Source organism: Gastrolobium bilobum, unplaced genomic scaffold (assembly GCF_033153095.1).
Source record: "Gastrolobium bilobum isolate Gb01-03AN ecotype WA unplaced genomic scaffold, APGP_CSIRO_Gbil_v1 utg3150, whole genome shotgun sequence".
Classification (NCBI taxonomy): Eukaryota; Viridiplantae; Streptophyta; class Magnoliopsida; order Fabales; family Fabaceae; genus Gastrolobium; species Gastrolobium bilobum.
The window spans coordinates 175,301-194,250 of NW_026897600.1; the positions used below are offsets into that span (position 1 = coordinate 175,301).

The 18,950-nt window shown below is 34.1% G+C and overlaps 3 protein-coding genes across 6 annotated transcripts; 1 reads left to right on the top strand and 2 right to left on the bottom strand.

Moving 5' to 3' along the window:
• Window positions 1-1,886: 1,886 nt before the first annotated feature.
• LOC133308460 (molybdate transporter 2) lies at window positions 1,887-3,819 on the bottom strand. 3 transcript variants are annotated; one of them, XM_061509085.1, is made up of 2 exons: window positions 3,175-3,819; window positions 1,887-3,126 (listed from the first exon to the last, which is right to left on the bottom strand). In XM_061509085.1, exons 1-2 carry the CDS (start codon window positions 3,794-3,796, stop codon window positions 2,345-2,347), a joined length of 1,404 nt encoding a protein of 467 aa, XP_061365069.1. In that variant the 5' UTR covers window positions 3,797-3,819; the 3' UTR covers window positions 1,887-2,344. The 3 variants fall into 3 exon arrangements, with proteins under 3 accessions (XP_061365069.1, XP_061365068.1, XP_061365067.1); XM_061509084.1 differs by having other exon boundaries at window positions 1,887-3,129; XM_061509083.1 differs by having other exon boundaries at window positions 1,887-3,819.
• Window positions 3,820-10,619: 6,800 nt separating this feature from the next.
• LOC133308479 (uncharacterized) lies at window positions 10,620-13,335 on the top strand. The gene is made up of 7 exons (XM_061509109.1): window positions 10,620-10,778; window positions 10,979-11,094; window positions 11,184-11,302; window positions 11,402-11,564; window positions 11,664-11,887; window positions 12,067-12,388; window positions 12,486-13,335. The coding sequence occupies exons 1-7, from the start codon at window positions 10,620-10,622 to the stop codon at window positions 13,333-13,335; spliced, it is 1,953 nt and encodes a 650-aa protein (XP_061365093.1).
• A 789-nt stretch (window positions 13,336-14,124) lies between these two features.
• On the bottom strand, window positions 14,125-16,971 carry LOC133308467 (pentatricopeptide repeat-containing protein At1g15510, chloroplastic). Of its 2 annotated transcripts, XM_061509096.1 has the most exons (2): window positions 15,105-16,971; window positions 14,125-15,017 (listed from the first exon to the last, which is right to left on the bottom strand). In XM_061509096.1, exons 1-2 carry the CDS (start codon window positions 16,954-16,956, stop codon window positions 14,329-14,331), a joined length of 2,541 nt encoding a protein of 846 aa, XP_061365080.1. In that variant the 5' UTR covers window positions 16,957-16,971; the 3' UTR covers window positions 14,125-14,328. The 2 variants fall into 2 exon arrangements, with proteins under 2 accessions (XP_061365080.1, XP_061365079.1); XM_061509095.1 differs by having other exon boundaries at window positions 14,125-16,971.
• Window positions 16,972-18,950: the final 1,979 nt, after the last annotated feature.

Below are 18,950 nucleotides of genomic sequence, written 5' to 3' on the forward strand. Positions count from 1 at the left end.
CACAACATCATACCCTCCTTTCACAATCACATTTCATTGATCAAATCCACACGTTTCAGTCATGTGCATCCAAATTGGTCTACTGGTTACATTCAAGATGTGGTGGAGTTCTCGGAATAACACGGGTAGTGGATGATGGGATTTTCAAAAAAAAAACTTGAAAACTCTCTTGTAGTAGAGTTATGAGTTTTTTTTTTTAAGAATTTCAGCTAACTTGGCAACACGGTGTCATGTATGTTTGGTTGGAAGCTGATTTCCTCCCAACTCTCTTGTATGTTTGTGCTTCCGTAGTTTCAAAGAAGGGACGGATAACGGGAGAGGGATAAGGACTTAGGGTTGGCGGTCATCATCCTTAAATTTTAATTTTTTTTTTATTATTATAGGTATAAAATAATATTTCTTTTATAATAATAATTTACTAATCCTAACAATTAATTCCTCCTTAAAAACATTTGTAATTACTTTTTTTAATTCTAATAATATTTATAATTTTGATATTTTATTTTTGTCCCTTTCATAAAAATAAATGCATGATTCACAAGGACTGGATGATTGGTGGATATCATTCATACATACACACAATGAAATGTTGTAGCAAATTGGTTGGCGACACATACTTGGGCTACATAGGTGGGATCTCTGGCTGTTTGAACATCAGTTGGGAACAAATATTAAGTACTATCGTCACATTGAGTAGTTAGTGCTATATTTTAGAGAGTATATAATTATAATATTAAAAAAATTCTCTCTCTTCAAAAATTTATCAACTAATGTGCCACATTTCTACTAGTTTCTACTAGTGCGATGTATATCGGATGTGGTGCTCTTGCGTAGCGTTATATGATGGGCTTTAGCTTGCCCCGTCTGTTTAGTTAGTTTATTATTATTATTATTATTTCCTTTGACAGAAAAAAATTACAGATATTAATGTATTTAATTATCTAGCTTTTATTATTGTTTGATTCTTTGAACCATGCACCTTATGCAAAGTGTTGTAAAGCATGATAGAGGAGAACAGATACTCTTCATCTGACACACATGAAAAAATTCATACTAGATAATATATTCTCTATGGTGGAGAGGAGAGAATTTGAAAGAAAAGTAATGAAGAAAATCTAAAAATAGATAGAATGTTAAAGTCAATAAAATTAAGCAATAGTGTATTTTATATATTAGTAAAGATATAAATAATGATTTAGCTAATCATAATCACCTAACTAATCATCTTCTAGCTAAATTAATCGTCAATTAACCAAACTAGCAAATTAACCACTAATATGGTAATAAAAAGAGATATCTTCTTTCCTTTAAAAAATAGTAAATGATTCAACGGCAATAGTACAATGCTTAATAAATCAAATAAAACCATTACTCAGCAATCCAGTTTTTCGGGGGGATACATAATTCTTAGTTATACAAGTGTAAAATATTATAAAGTTAAAAGACATCTTTGATAAGAAATGTGTTATACGAACCATATGATGGTAGCCAGGAAATCATCAATTGATTCATCGCTTTACAATTAATTTGATTCGGGATGGATCTCGAAATTAAGATTTTAAATTTCTCCTAAAAATAATACTAAAAGGGATCGATTGAGCTACCATCATTTGATAAGACATTTGCTTTTTAATTCCTTTGAAATGTGAAAGAAAAATATAGCTCTTCAATGAGGCAGGCAATCTCGTACAGACCAAAATGGAGCTCAATAGCACTTTTCTTTTGATAAAGACCAAACTATAGACTTGGAAATATTATAAAGTTATTACCCTCCTTTGCACACAACATGTTTACATATATTACGGCTTCAGAGTTCATAGGTTCCTCCCAAATAAAGACATTCATTTTCTTTTAAGTATTTTTATATTAATTTAATGTGTGTTTGGACGTATTTGTGTATAAAATAACTAACAACTAAAGTATGTGAGTTCCACCCAATGACTAATACTTAAAAAAAAGCTCAGACCTTAAAAAAGGGAGTCCAGTCCAGAGTCCTTAAAGTGCGTCCATCCGAACACTGAATGATCATGTCTATAGACTATAAACCATGTTCCCCAGTCTACCGGCACACCAACATTGTTATTTGGCAAAAGTCCTTTATTCAAACGGATGAACTCTATCCATACTATAAATACATTTTGTAGTACACCCTATCTAAATCATAACACCAACACAAATACAGAAACAGTCCTTGCAAGGAGGAAGGTGGAAAAGACACGTACTTATGAAAATGAGAAGCTCCACATAATCACAACTTTGGTGATCACTTTCAGGACAATCACCAATTGGCACAAACAAATAGCTACTTCAATTTTTATACTCTGATCCAATTAAATTGTCTTAATTATCCAATTAAGCTAGTTTCCTCATCCACAGAAGATTTCCTCTTCTTGGATTTGGATAACCCAAAGCCACCACATTGAAGCTCCCTCAACTTGAGCAGAAGGTAGAGCACAATGCCAACAAAAAATCCCAAAGCAGCACTTGAACCTGTGAGAGAAACAGCAGCACAAACAAACATAACAAAAGACTCTTGTTTAGTGTTCATGTCCTTGGAAGCCATAGCTAACTCAATCCCAGCAAATAAAAGAAGCACCCCAAGAATCCCAATTGGGAACTGACCCAAGATTCTCCCAAAAGAGTTACCAAACACCAAAGCAAGAACCAACTTAGCAAGCCCAAGAAACACAACAGAAGCACCACTCCTACCCCCGAACCTATATTGGCCAGCCAAACCACCAGCACCATGGCAACAAGGCATGGCACCGAACCAACACCCAACAAAGTTCATAATCCCAACACTCACAGAAACCCTCATAGCCGAAGCTTCTCTATCAGGAAACAAGTCCCCCGACAACTTACAAACCGCAATAACCGAATTCAATATCGAAAGCGGAATTTGCGGAATCGCCGCACGAACAAACCCAATCTTCAGATCCTCCCAGGTAATTCGAACCACAGAAATCCTCGAAGGACCAAACCTAAGATCATTGAATATCGAAGGGTCGCGAAGAAAACACAACAACAACCCAAACAAGAACACTATAAGCGCTGCCGGTACCGTCGACAAAACCCTCAACCTCCGGCGAACACGGTTGCGCCGATCAACAACATCCTCATCTTCATCTTCTACTTCTTGTTGTTGTTGTTGTTCTGCTTGTGCTTCGCCTTCACGGTGATCGTCGACGCCGGCGCCGGTGGTGAGGACGAGAAAAAGTACGGCGGCGAGAGCGACGATGAGGCCATCGAGTCCGAGCCAGGGTCTCGGAGGACCCGATTTCGATTTGGCCAAGTCTTGTTCGTAGCGTATGTATTTGATGGCGGAGAAGGCGAAGGAGAGTCCCTGAGAGAGTTGAACGCCGCGAACGACGGGGAGAGGGAGGTAACGGTAGAGGAACGACATGAGTCCGGTGAAGCCGAGGAAGAGGAGCACGGCGGCGACGGAGAGTCCCGCGGCGGAGATTTGTGGGATGGTGAGTGGAGGAGACTCGGAGATAGCGACGGCGGCGATTGACTTCATGGGCTGAACCGGCATGGGGAGACCGAAGAGGAGGCCGGTGGCGATGTTGTAGAGTGCGGTGAAGGTAAGGGTGGTGGTTAAGTCAAGGTTGTTCACCAGAGATAGAGCCAACACTATGGGGATGTAGGTTCCTAAGTCGCCGACGGCGCCGGAGAGTTCCGACGAAAGAGTCGTTTTCAGTTTTATTGTGGACGGGAAGCGCCACCGGTTGCGGCGGAGGAGGAGGGGTGTGGTGTTGGACATTTCGCTTTGCTCGTTGGAGACGGAGTGTGCCATATCGGAAAAATAGGTTGCACTTTCAAATTTCAATGCTAATAAATATGAAATTATAAAGATTGGTATTTATATTATATAGTGATTAATCTGTGAGATATTGAAAGACTACTGAATTTATTCATTTATTTTATTTTTTATTTTATTTTTCATTAGTACCTCAGACAGTGCACACAGATTCAGATCGAATTGTTTTTCTGTTCATTTCAATTTCTTGATTTAAGGATAGAATGGAATCTAGATTTTTTTTTTCTTCCGTGTAATACAGCTAGTGTTTGCTACGCAAGGGACTTGAATATCAACGTTAGTACTTTTTATTGTCCAATTGGCTCTTTTGTTGCATTGCATTGCGTGTTATTTACTCGGTTACTATTTTTTTTTTTTTTTAAATTAGATCTTTGCTTACGTATCTTTTTTTTTTTATGTGCTTTTCTCCAAATCAGGATGAAGACTTTTTTAGTTTCGTATCCATTATAATAATCTAATGCTTTGTCATGATTTGCCTAGGTTGGTCATCACCCATGTTCCGATTTGTTGTTATATAAACAAATGAGTGCACTTGGTACTGGTACATGTGGATACTAATAATTACCGGTCTTTAAAAATCCGGCTCGGCCATCGACTCAGTTGAGGTTAGGGATCACGGAGTCATGGGTTCAACCGGGAGGTCACGGGATCACTATGCTGATCCAGTTTTATATATCAAAAATAAATAAATATATATATCCTATATGAAAATATTAAAAAACAAACCATCAATCATCAAAGATTCAAAATATACTTAACATAATTCAGCAATTACAACCACAAGTCAATATTACACAACCAAATTAAAGTACCAAGATATCAAAGTACAAAACTCATATTCTAATGGGGTCACTACGCTGACCCGATTCTGCCTCTTTTGAGAAGGTCTCCGACAAAGAAAAATTTAAAGGAAGTAAGAATGAGTTTTGTTTTCCATATACGACCGTAAGGATTTCATTTGAATGGGTAAAATTCTTATCTTTTCTAGAAGATTCACGGCAGCGAGGTGAAGATTGAAAATGTCTAGGTCACTAGGAGAGAAGAGAACGATTAGATTTAGGTTTGCAAACATTCTTATTTTATTTTTTTAATAAAATCATGAATTATTTTTTAAAAAAAAAAAAACATGCAGTGACCTCCTTTGACCCCTCTGACCGGAAAGTGACTGAAACCCGACCAGGTTTTGGGGGTCAGAGAGGTCGATATATATATAAGGTCCAACTTGTTATCCCAACCCTCAGAGGGGAGGGGTCAGGATTGACCCGGGTCAACCCGAGGGTGGAGCGGAGTTTTAAAACATGATAATTAGTTAATGAAATGATGCTGCCTAGGAGCTAGGGCCATCACTGAACAAGCGGCAATTGGCTGAAGATGACTCGGAAAAAAGATTAAAAAGGTAAAAACCAAGGGTGACATGTACCAAAAAAACAAAACAAGGGTGATAAAAACAGTGCATTGACAATGTTTAGTATTATAACCATCTCTGAATCTCCGCTGATTAGTAAATGGGGAATATATTTGACATGTATATAACACACACACAAAATGAGTGAGATTTATTTTATTTTATTTTATTTTTTTCTTAGTGGGTCCTATCTGTTTTTTTATGTTTTGCATGAAAAAATAATTTTTTCATTAAATAAATATGGGAAAGGTTACAGTTACTACTTTTTTTTCTTACTATTTGTTACTACTAAATCGTAACCGTTAATTTCCGCTAATCTAACGATTATAATTTATTGGGTCACATTTATTAATTAATTATTAATTTTAATAAATTATAACCGTTAGATTGACGTAAAACAATGGTTAAGATTTGGTAGTAACAAGTAGTAAGAAAAAAAAGTAGTAACTATAACCTCTCCCGATAAATATATGTATTTATCTCAAACCCACTACGCAAACTTGGAAATATTCTTTCTGATATAATGGAAATAATTAAAAGAATTTAAATTTTTTTATCATATTATTCTATTTACTTCAATAAAAAGTTATTAATTTTATATCAACAAAATATTAATTTCTAGTTTTTATTTAATAATTTTTATTTTGATATTTTTTAAAATATTCATTGATCGTTAACAATTTCTTTTTTTTGAATAAACTGCACGTATTTTTTATGAGAGATAATTCTATTCGAATCGAGAATATTCATATCATAATGAGATTAACTCTACCAAAGAGAATTTTTTCCAACAATTGCTCTTAATACATATAGTCATGAAAAAAACACTACACAAAAACTTTTAAGACGTTATCTTCCAAAATTAAATGCTCTTATATATTACCATATCATTTTGTTTTATAAAATTATAAATTCTACGAAAGGATATTCATCAAATGATAAAAGAAATATTAAAAACCCTTACTCGGGACTAGTCTCATTCATAGCTGGTTCAAAGAGTTAAAGCTTATGAGAATACTCGATGCTGACTTACCTCAAAAAATAATTAACATCGATATAAAACAATATATATGTCAAAATGCAACCATTATTTCAAATAATGGTAATTCAGTTGACGCATAAAAGCTGAATAGGTGAGAGTGAGAGTATGTGTTCGATTTTTTCCAGTATCATATTTGGGAGAGATTTAAAGACTTAATCTTGTACCCACCCAAAAATTAAATTGTCTCTCACAAAAAGCACATGTGATTTATAAAATAAAAATAAAAAAAGGCCAACCACTATGGTAACTTTTTATTTGCTACTCGGTTGTAATGGGCTCATTGAGTTGCCATATCATTTGTGAATGCCATACGAAAGTAAACTTGTCGAGTTGTGGTAATTAGCATTCCCCCTTATTAATATTATATAAGATATACCATTAGTAAAATATATAAATTAAATAATTATAATATTATTTTACTAATGATATATTTTTATTTCATGTATATTAATAATATTTACATAAATTATACTAGTTTTTTGAAAATTATTATATAAGATAATATAATAAATATTTTTTGTAATATATGATATATTTTTCAAAAAACTAAAATATAATTAAGATTGAGTTAAAACATTATTTTATAAAATAAAAATAGATAATAACCAAAATTATTGTGTGTGTCTTGGGAATGGATCCTCTTATGTTAAAATACATGATTTGATCGTGTAAAATTTTTGTGTCTATCTATTCTTTCTTTAATAATAATTGCACCCCACTTATTTAATGCAAGTGAAGAGAGAGAGACACACAAAAATTTCACATACCAGGTAAGGTAATGTGAAATGATCTACTCCCATGTTTCTTACACATATTTGATTAAAATGTAAAATAAATATAATAATTATTTATTTAAATTGTGTTTCTAAATTTAAAAAATAAGTATAAATATTGTTTAAATAAAATAAATAAATAATATAATGATTAAACTTAAAATACAAATCTTTATATTCTAATTTATATGATCATACGTGTCTTTAATACTTTTAGTCAAATATCAATTTTAAAATATTTTGATTATATATTATTTCTGCATAAAATAAGTTAACTTAAATATATACTAAATATTTATATTAAAACAACTCGTATGTAATATAACTAACTTTAAATAATATCTCGTGACACTGTCACTGGGGTCCATGCATTTTATTGTCAAATGTCAATAACAATCCCATACGTCTCTGCCACCAAAGTTTGCATGATAGGGAAGATACCTTTGCTTTAATAAGGGCAGAATCACAAGCAAGATTTTTGATTGGTTACTCTTTCAGAGAATATGTCATTTTTATTACTATATTGAATTACATGGGCAACGTACAGAGTAACAGATTTGTTAAGCCATGCACATTTTTATTACATTATTATAATAAATATAAATATGTATAAATGTAAAATTTTAATTTTAAAATATTTTGTGAAACACAACTTTTATTTTGAGTTAAAATCATCTTTGATAATAATAAATACAAAAAGAAAACTTAAGTTTTCAAAATAATTCTAATTTTACTTTTTTATGAATCAAGAATTTTTTTAATTATTTTAAAATCTACTTCAAATTTTTTTGTTAAAATTAGATTTGTATAAATGTATGACAGACACAAGTGTTAAATTAAATCTTAGCCTTTAAAAGATATAGTTTTTCCAAGAAAATTAAAAATTATTAGAAAAGTCAAGGTCGTAGAAAGAAAGAAAGAAAGTGATAATTCTGAAAAAGCACTTTGAAACAGCACTCTATTCTGATCGAAGGTTTCTTTGCTAGCAAACAGTTTGACCCAAGTCAGGATTTTAATCAATGAAACACAAGTTGAGAGAATATTGTTGCAGTCCGTCAATTTGATGAGAGAAATAAATTATTTAGGATTAAATCTATATCAGGATTAAATTTAAAGTAATTTTTGAACTAAGCAAAATTAAAGAACTTTAATTTTATTTTCTAAGATATTATTCTTAGACTTGAACCAAACAATTTCTAAGAATAAGTATAAGTACATGGGGATTAGTATTTCTTATATTATAAGAAATAATTTTTTTATATATATATATAAAAAAATATGTGTGGCTTATTTATTTTTTTGTTCTCTTTTCAATTCAAATAACTTTACATGGACCATACTTACTTTTTCTTATAACATAAAAAATATTAATATGAAGGAGATGTTATAGTTACTATTTATTACTACTAAATCTTAACAGTTGATTTTTGTCAATCTAAAGGTTGTAATTTATTAAGTCATACTTATTAATTAATTATTAATTTTCAATAAATTATCACCGTTAGATTGACAGAAATCAACGGTTAAGATTTGATAGTAAAAAATAAAAAAAAATAGTAACTATAATCTGTCGCGTATAAGTATACAAGGAAAGATATTCTTACTACCAAAATTTTCTACTACCAACTCACTACCTATCTAATCACCATTAGATCAATATTTTTTCTTTTTTTAAAAAAAATTAATATTCTCTCTCTTTGATTCAATGGTGATTAGATAAGTAATAAGTTACTAATAAAAAATTTTGATGTTAAGAATATTTTACCATAAATGTTTCGGAAAGGATGAGTCACGCCAGTTACCAGTCACCTGATTCAGCAATCCGAGGTGTTTGGACTAAAACTTTCACTTCGTTAGTCCAGTCCAGGTCCCTTTTTCTTTTGGTTAGGACCCAATCCAGGTTCGATACGATGAGGTTTTCTCTTAACTTTTTCTCTTCGAATTGCAGGCCCACAACAACTGCATTATATGTAACTTTTTTTTTTTTGATGAGTTATGTACTTATTTTCTCAAGACACGCTGTATGAACTTTATTCAAACTTGATACAATTATAGAAACTGGCATGAGGGTATGGTATACCATACCCCAGTGAAATTTCAATGAAGTACAAAATTAGGGTGAGGGATGTAAATGGATTGTGGGGGTCTATTTTTACCTGATTTGGTAAAAATAGGCTTGGGCCATTAAAATATCTCTTTATAAATCAAGCCACAAATATTTTTTTAGATATCTAACCTCTCAAGTGTTTGCTCGTATTTTTAAATAAAATAATATTAATACAAATGAAAAATATTACAACACAATTTTTTTTTTAATATATAAATTTGATTTTCTTAAAATATATTAAATGTAAATTTAAATTAATTCATTAAAATATAATAAATATGAATCCAAATAACTTTAAAACACACACTAAATTAAGTGTCAACTGTATAATATATATTTAATGTAAGAATACAAATTAAATTTGGTGTTTTAAGTATAATAAAAATTTAAATAAATGTTGATATTATAAAAATTTATTTGTTATGTGCGCGAACGATATAAAATTTTAATTTACTTTAAATTAAATCAAAATTTAATTTTATAATAAAAAATAATTCAATATAATTTTATTTTTTATTTTTGACAATATAATTAAATTGTTAATATTTTGGGTTGTGATCTCAGTTATCATATTATTTTGACTTTTTATCAACTCAAACATACAAAATAAATAAAGTAATCATAAATATGCTATATTTTTTTTTGAAGGTTTGATATAGTAGACCAAGTCTTGTAATATTTTTAAAAATAAGCCAAATTTAACCTACAATTTAACTTGTATTAAGTTAATAAGTCAAAAAGTTTAAAATATTTTATATAGATCTACATAGCTTTAGATTTTTTTTTTTTATATATAACAACATAATTTAGATTTTGGTCATTCGGTAGTGTAACCTGTGCAGCTGTGCTAAAAGGGACTTTTTGATGGCTTTTTATTTTGGGTACTGACATGTTCAAACGGGGTTGATTTCTCAGGAATCATTTTCTACTTTATGGTTTTCAAATTTTGACATTATCTATAATATAATCCGTTACAAATGGAATTAATCTTCACCCTCACTCAGCTTTATTTCTGCTGATGAGAAAAGTTGCAGCAAATTTTTAACACTAGGATACACGTCTGGATCCTAGGATACACTTTTTCTCTTCTACAGTCACATAACAAGTACTTCCCCCTGTCAAATAATAGTATTCAATCTTTAGCTCTGTCTTTGGAGTGAAGGTATTCAACACTTTCGGTCCCACACAAACTAAAAACATAAAATCAAATGTAGAGTATCACCAAATAGTTATTGATGTAGGTTACTTTTAAATCACGTTTGTCCGTTAAATCTTAACCCAGCTTGACACTATCACACCGAAATTCTTGCTTGTCATCACAGAATTTGAATTACTTTTATGTTTGAAATCTTTTATAATTAAAACCAATTCGACCGTTATGTCTACTTCATCAACAAAAACAGGGTCTCCTCTGTTTTACTCCCCTGCATCTACCATAACTTTCATCACCAGAAAGTGAAGCTATAACAACAATGGTAGAAGATTATGGGTTCACCCCAGAGGAGATGACCATCGATGAAAATCTTGGGTACCCAAAAGCCTACAGAAAGCTCTGCCGTGACAGGGGTTTTGGTCCCTACAGCTATGGCCCTCCCTTCACTTTCATGCCTTATGCTTTGCAGGAAGATGAGGTAAGCAAATGGATCTATCTCTTTCATCCTTTGCTTGGTTTTATGGCAAAGAAGAAGACTTTTAAGGAAAATGAGTTCTGGGTCATGCTAATTGATAAACTTGGTTTGATGGGGCGGTGTCAATTGAGTTCAACTATGTAATATTCTTGTAATCCTGTATCTGGATTTTTTTTTTGTTTTTTTTTTGAGGTGATGTTTAGGCTGAGAGAACAAGGAATTTGGATCAAATGTTTCCTATTATTGATCCAAAAGCTAAGCCAACTACCAAGCCTAAGATCTTTGTCAGAGTCTTGTGGAATCAACTCAGCCATCTTGGGTACACACTTCAATTTAGCATGAACAAGTTTTAGACATTTTAATAAAGATAAAAATGAATGTGATGTTTGTTAATTTTCAAAATTTCAGGAATGCTGGCTTTGACCCAGCGGTGATTCGAGTAGATGCTTATGGCAATGTCCTTTATCATCATGCGGATTCAGCTTCTCCACTGAATTGGGGCATTGATCATTGGTTTCCTTGTTCAAGTAATATATGTATATATATATGTCTATTTCACCAAGATAGACCCTTCTAATATTGAGTATAACAAGTGCATCACACTATAATATTGCTTAAACATGCAGGGGGAGGATTGACTGTTGTGAGCAATCTGAGGATTCTACAGCGGCAAGCCTGCAAGAGGAAGAACAATAAGCTGGAATTCTTAATCCCCTGGTGGGATTTTCAGTTTGGTATCTCAGTAAATCAGTTCCTGTCCATATTTGCATCTTCAAACTCAGACTTCAGGTTCATTTTTATTTTTTTTATTTTTTTATTTTTTGTTTCCATTCCATAAGACATTAAATTAGGATGGGTGATGATGATATTTGTAGCTGCAAATGACAGGCACAGAGCATTTTCATTTCTGTTCTCTGAAGGAGAAAATCATGAGTTGAATAGTTCACAAATAGTGGATTCTCATTCTTTTCCACAACATTTCTTTGGATTAAAAGAAGAAATTGGCTTTGCTCCAGCTGCCATCATAGGATCTCGAAGGGAAACATACGATACATTAGCTTTAAGACAAGAAGATTACAATAGGAAGCCAAGGCCAATACCTAAACCAGTTGGTTAGTGCATGATAATCAAACGAAGTTTGAATTTGCTTGCAATTTATTTCTATTGATTTGAATATATATATATATATATATATATATATATATATATATAGAGAGAGAGAGAGAGAGAGAGAGAGAGAGAGAGAGATTTTACATCTGACCAAGCCCTTTTGTTTGATGTTTTGTAGCAGCTTCAAGAAAAAGCAAGTGCAATCTTTTGAAAGAAAATGAGGATCCAGAATTTGATAAAAACCCTTACCAAGCCATTCTCATGGCTAGAGATTCCCTAAAGCAAAGAGAAGAAAACACAAGAGTGCAAGCAGAAATACAGAAGCTAGATAATGAAATGAATGAAATGAAGCTCACTAATGAAGAAGAAAAACAGATTCTTCAGGACCTGGAATTGGTGCTCATAAAAAGTAGGAGAAAGGCAGAAAAGTGCAGGCGGTTAGAGGAGGCTCAATGTTCTTATAGGACCATGCTAGAGAAGATGATTAGAGACACTACTCACCAGTAAGATCAGTGATCAAAACTGAAATTTCTTTCTTTCTTTTTGTTTTGGTTTTCTTTGGACTGTTGACAACTTGTTTATGATTTATTTTTGGTGTAGGAGTGTCATTTATAAGGAACAGGTAAGATTGAACCAGGCTGCAATTAATGCATTGATGGCTAGACTTGAAGCACAGAAGGCAATTTGTGATGCTGCAGAGAAAGAGCTTCACAAGAAGTATAAACAAAGAGATGAATTAGAGAAAGAGATAAGACCTGAATGGGAGCAAGGAAGAAAGAGATTGAGAATAGATGATGGTTCCACTTTTGAAGAGGGAGAAATAAAATCTGTTCTGTGTTTGGAGGAGCTCAGAGTGCTTTTGGAGGAAGATCAAAGGGCAAAAGAAGAAGAAAAGGAAGAGGAACAGAAAATAACAGCAGATAACATTACAGCAGAGAAACTTGAGGGGCATAATAACCAATCAGTTGTTGCTTTGGAGGAAGAAAACTCAATTGAACACAAACTTAAGAAGCTAGAAATCAGTGAAGGTAAGAGGGTTTGTGGCAAATCTTTCCCAGTTCTTTCAGAAACAGAAACTGAGGAAGATGAAGAAAACAGGAAGCTACTTGGCAAAGGGAATGTGGAGAAGTGGCTTCAAATGCTTTTGGAGAATAATAGTCATGAAGACAAGGATCCACAAACAAACAAAACTGAAACAAGTGGGACTGAAGAAATAATCAAACAATGGAATCAGAAATATCCACAACAGGAGCTGAAGATCTCAAAATTTTTAGATTTGGAAGAAGTTGCTTGCATAGGTGAAGGGGTGAAAAGGAAGGAACAGCATAAAAAGGGAAAGAGGCTTTTTAGGTCAGAGAGTGCAAGGGCCTTGAGGCGAATCACATCATCTCCATCTTTGCTAATTGGGATAAGGAAAGGTGTGGACAGATTTAGAAAGGTGTTGTATTGATGATTGTAGTTATTTGAAGCTTTTTTTCCACCCTTTTACATATTTACAAGTGATGCTAGATGAATAAGTGGGTGAAATTTATCATTTAAATTAAAGAGAGAGAACAAGTGTATAAAATATTGGCTTTTTATTGTTTGATTTTGTGTACAAGGTTTTCTAGCTTTCAAATATGTGATAACAGCTTGTTGTCTTTTACTTTCCTTCTCTGCCTTGTACTAGATATTTGAAAATTCTCACAAATAAGGCACTAAAGTATTCCTCTTTCTTACATAATAATGCCCTCCCTGCTTTGAAGTTCTCTAATGTCAACAAGTACTTGCAAGAGAATACAAAATTCTGTAGATAGAATTCCTGGTTTACTAGTAAAACAAATTCCTTTCAAAAAAAAAAGTAGAACAAATTCCACGTCATAAAGTCTTAAGAAAAATCTAATACATTCAGAATCTGATGAAAAGATAATATGTTCTTGTATAATAATAAAGATTCATGTCATTTAATTAAATTTGTCATAAAAACATTTACTTGTTTGATAAATATCAGTGCCTCTATCAAAGAGAACCATCATAATTTTGGCTGACTTTTCTTAACCCATATCTAATCAAATTGAACCGTGGAAATCAAGAATCTACTACATCCACAACCGTTTTACCTTACTAGTATGAAATTAGACAACATCAAAAACTTAAATTAATACCGCAGCACCATGGAATTTAGCATATACATTACTTACATCCTACAAAATTCTATTTGTATAACTTAATGGATTCTAGGTTACAATGTGATCCTGGATCAGAGGAGCAGACATATCCTGATTCTATTTTTCTTTTTTTTGAAGGGGGGAGGGGGGCATAAAAATTGTTGTTGACAAGAAATTACACTTGGTCAACGAATAAACTATGTGCAATATAAAACATAACAGCCTTTTATTTTCTTTCTCTGCATAGCATGTTGTGTATGTTATGTGGTTGATCAATGATTCTTAGCCCAATGACTCTAGTAACCTTCATCCATGCAAGAACAGATGCCTCCCTTGAAATGATGAAACTGTTCAGCATCCCTTACAGAAATCTCTCTGCGCACCTCCTTAGAGATAAATCTAACAATGTTGTGACAACTTTGACACACATATAGATTCTTCGTCACCCAAATAGGCATCCCAGGGGAAGAATTAATAAGTGCAAAGGCAATGGCCAGTCTCTCACTGTGCCCACAAAATATATCAGCCTTAGAAGTTTCCATTATGTTCATATGACTACTCTGTGGTCCTTCAATACCAGCTTCCTTCATCTTCTCATAAAATCGCTCCAAAACTGCAGTTATTTCCTTCATTTGAGGGTGTAAGTTATCACCACTGAGAAAAGCATGCACTGTGCCCTTGACTTCCACCCAGCTGCATCCAGGGTCTACTATTAGTCCATTCTGTCTTATCATTTTCCTTACTTTTGCAACTTTGTCCCATTTACCGTTGTTAGCATATAGGTTAGAAAGAAGAATGTAATAGCCAACACTTGTTCTATCATCTTGAAAGATGTTCTCTGCTGCAAGTTCCCCAAGCTCAACATTATGGTGGATCCTGCATGCATTTAGCAAGGCTCCCCAAACTGCTGGGTCTGGTTTCATTGGCATTTTCTGTATGAAACCATAAGCATCCTCTAATTTCCCAGCACGGCCCAGTAAATCAACTACACATGCATAGTGTTTCAGATTAGGTGCAATAGAGTACTTATCTTTCATACTTTTAAAATATTCTAAGCCTTCTACCACCATACCAGATCTGCTGCAAGCACATAATATGGAGATAAATGTAATTTCATCAGGATAGACGTTTGACTCTACCATTCTCTGAAAAAGCTCAGTAGCAAGTGCTCCTTTCCCGCGTTCAGCATATCCTGTTAGCAAAATGTTCCATGCTGCAACATCTTGATTACCTGAGGAAAATTGTTTCCACGCATATTCCATTCTTCCACACCTTACATACATGTCCAAAATTGCATTGGGCAGAAAACCATCAAAACTTACTCCAGTTCTCAAAGCATGAGCATGGATCTCTTTTCCACATGTCAAAGCTCCTATTCTGGCACATGCAGAGAGGACACAAATTAAAGTAATAGAGTTGGGCTTTAGTCTAAGAATCATGTCCCTGAAGAAAAATAAGGCTTCCGAACACCGATTGTTGATCCGAAGGCCAAGGATAATAGATGTCCAAGTTATAATATTCTTGCCATGAGTAGAGTGGAAAACTTCTAAAGCCCTGTCAATGCATTTACACTTAGCATACATGTCAATGAGTGTGTTTGCAACCATAACATAAGAGATGAGCCCTGTCTGCTTGGCCACCTCATGAAGGTTCTTCCCCATATCTAAATTGCATAAACAAGAACAAGCAGATAGTACGATGGCTATGGTGATTTCATCTGGCATGACACCTTCATCTTCCATCATTTTATATGTCTCAAGAGCTTTCTGAGGCATCAAACTATTCTCGTAACCTGATATCATAGCAGTCCATGACACCACATCTCTACATTCTGTTTGAGAGAAAACTTTTTCAGCTTCCTTAATAAGTCCAACCGATGAATACATTGGAATTAACGAATTGCAAACTGAAGGGTCTCTCCCGAACTCTGTTCTCAGAACATAACCATGAATCTCCCTCCCCAATCTCTCATCACCCAGAAGTTCACATGCAGTAATCACACTGGTCAAGGTCTTTAAATCTGGATCAACCGGATATTCAAGCATCAAACAGAACAATCTCAGACCCTCCAAACACTCTCCATTTTCAAAATACCCAGAAATCATGGCATTCCAAGAAATTCTGTCTCTATTAGGCATTTTATCGAACACCAACCTAGCAGTATTGATATCCCCACATTTCACATACATGGTTATTAATGCATTAACCACATCCACATTTGACTCAAACCCATATCTCATAACATGCACATGGACCTCTCTGCCCCTCACCAGGTCAGGCATGCCACCACAAGTCCTCAAAACACAAGGAAAAGTGTAAACATCAGGCCTCACACCAACCCACAACATTCTATGATAGAGATCCATTGCCTCATCAAAGAACCCAGCTTTAGCATAGCCACCAACCAAAACATTCCAAGAGAACACACTCCTCTCCTCCATTCTCCCAAACACAAACCAAGCATCCACCATGTTCCCAAACCTCACAAACATGCTCAAAAGGGCATTCCCAACCTGAAGGCTCAAATGGGTCATGGACTTGGAAACATATGAGTAAACCCGAGACCCTTCCTTCCTTGCTCTCTTCCACTCACATAACCTTATTAAAGCAACGTAAGCATCTTCATTAACTGGAACTTGAAGCTCGTTCATGGAGTCTAAGTAGCTCATAGCACGGTCCAAGTTCCCATCAAGGCATAGCTGACAAATATCAGAGTTTGGGTTGTTGCTGCTGATGGTGGTGATGGCGGTGGCGGTGACAGAATTTGAGACCCAAATAGATTTAGAATTTCTGAGTCGGGGATGGAGGGTCTTCAAGTTATGGGTGAAAGTGAAAGTTTTGAGCTTTGAGTTGCAAGAACTGGTGGGAAGAATGGGATGGTCCCTTTGAGCATGGAGTTGAGAGGATTTAGCAAACGCCGCCATTGGAGTTACAAAGCATGAGAGGGTTTAACAGTTAAACGCGACAGTGTCAAATGTTAAGGCAAAGTGCAGAATCAATTGTTGTGTTACCGTGTCTCTTTCTCTCTACGTTCCGACCATAACCACCATCTTATCCATAATAACCATAACTTCGTGTCTCGCTATTAGCCGTGTGCTTAATTCATCATGCATAATAATCTAATTAATTGACGAGAAAATGTGTACTTAATCGAGTATTAAAATATAAGAACTCTACATTCATGCGATATTTGGTAGAGAAAAAAATTGTTTTGAAAATTACAATTACTGAAAATATGAGGGGAAAGATAGTTTTCTAGAAAAGTTAAAAAAAAAAAATTATTTGGTGAGCTGAAATATTACTGAAAAATTGGTATAAGTTTCTTGGATCTATATTTGATTGAATGTAAAATATTGCTAAGAAAATGGGGTGAAATTACAAAAGCAACCATTGACTTAATAATATTGCACAATACACGAATAGAGTTAGAAGATGGTCATTTTCGTTATTATAATACCCCTAACTTAAATAATTTAATTAATTACTTCAAATTAAGTAATTAAGCATGTATTAGTGAGTAAAATTAAGTATAGGGCCTAATTAAGTGAATTGAGGTCACTTTTGAGGTAAAAGTGTGCTCAGAGAAAATTAAGGGGTATAAATGGGTGCAGGAAAAAGTATCCAAAATATAAAAATAAAAATGAAAATATTTCTAGAAAAATATTCCAGACCTTTGGGTAAAGTTTGGTGGTAAATAGAGTTGAATAGATAGATGAGCTAATACCCGCTTAAAGCCACTTAACATATGTTAAGTGACCAAGCAACTAAGCAAAAGAAACCCACCCCATTTTTCCCCGAACCGTCGACTAAGTGAGAAGAGAAGGAGAGGAGGAGAAGAAGAGCAAGGGAAAGGGAGGAAACCCTAAAGCATGCAATCCTCAACCATTTTGAGTGATCCAAAAGCCTAAATCACTCCAAATGTTTCCCTCTTTCATAATCCAAGCTTGGTCTTGAGTGGGAAGCATTGTGGGATGAGATTTCTCCTTTCCAAAATTCGACCCTTTGATGATTTGAGGAGTTTGATGGCTTTTTCTACCATGGAAGCTTGAGGAACAACCATTCCATTGTTGTGTGATCATTGGTGGTGAGTTTCCATCCTTTTTCACTTGATTCCTTGAGATTTTCATGAGTTTAGGTTTTGATGAATAGTGTTTTAGGGTTTTATGTTAATGTGAGCAGATTGGCTATGTTCAAGGAAGAATGAGGCTTAGAGTATGTTGTGAAAAATGCTAGGAATGACATTTAATCGGTAGAAATGAGTTTATAGTGTTATTTTAGTATGCTTTGATGTTTGGAGAAATCTAGGCTTGGAACTATGGATTTCCTTGCACTGTTAGCATTGTTTGATTGTATTCTTTGTGTTGATAGGATTGAGGCAAGAGGACCAAGTGGAGTGACCAACCCTTGGGGTTGTGTGCAATTGAGGAAAGCTCAAGAGCAAGGTAAACCTTTGGACCTTGGGGTTGATCCCATTAAGTGTTCCACCATACTCCGTTGAGGAGAAATGGTTTATGAGATGTGATATGTAATTATGATAGTAATTGTATGCCCATGCATTGATTCATGCATTGATAAATGTTATGATTGATTAATTGATGTTTGATTATGTAAGAATGATTGAGGGATGGTTGTAGAGGTAGAAATAATGAAGGAGGTAATGGTTAAGGATTATGATGAGGATGATTGGTAGGAACTTCCCTTGGAAACAGCCCTATGTGGATCTCCATGTGGTTAGAGCCTAAGAGAAACAGCCCTATGTGGATCTCTCTTGGAGGTTCCTAGATTGAGGTTAGGGACTTCCCTTGGAAACAGCCCTATGCGGATCTCCAGGTGGTAAAAGCCTAAGAGAAACAGCCCTTAGTGGATCTCTCTTGGAAGTCCATGTGAAGTTGTGGATAAGAATGTGTTAAGCTGTTAT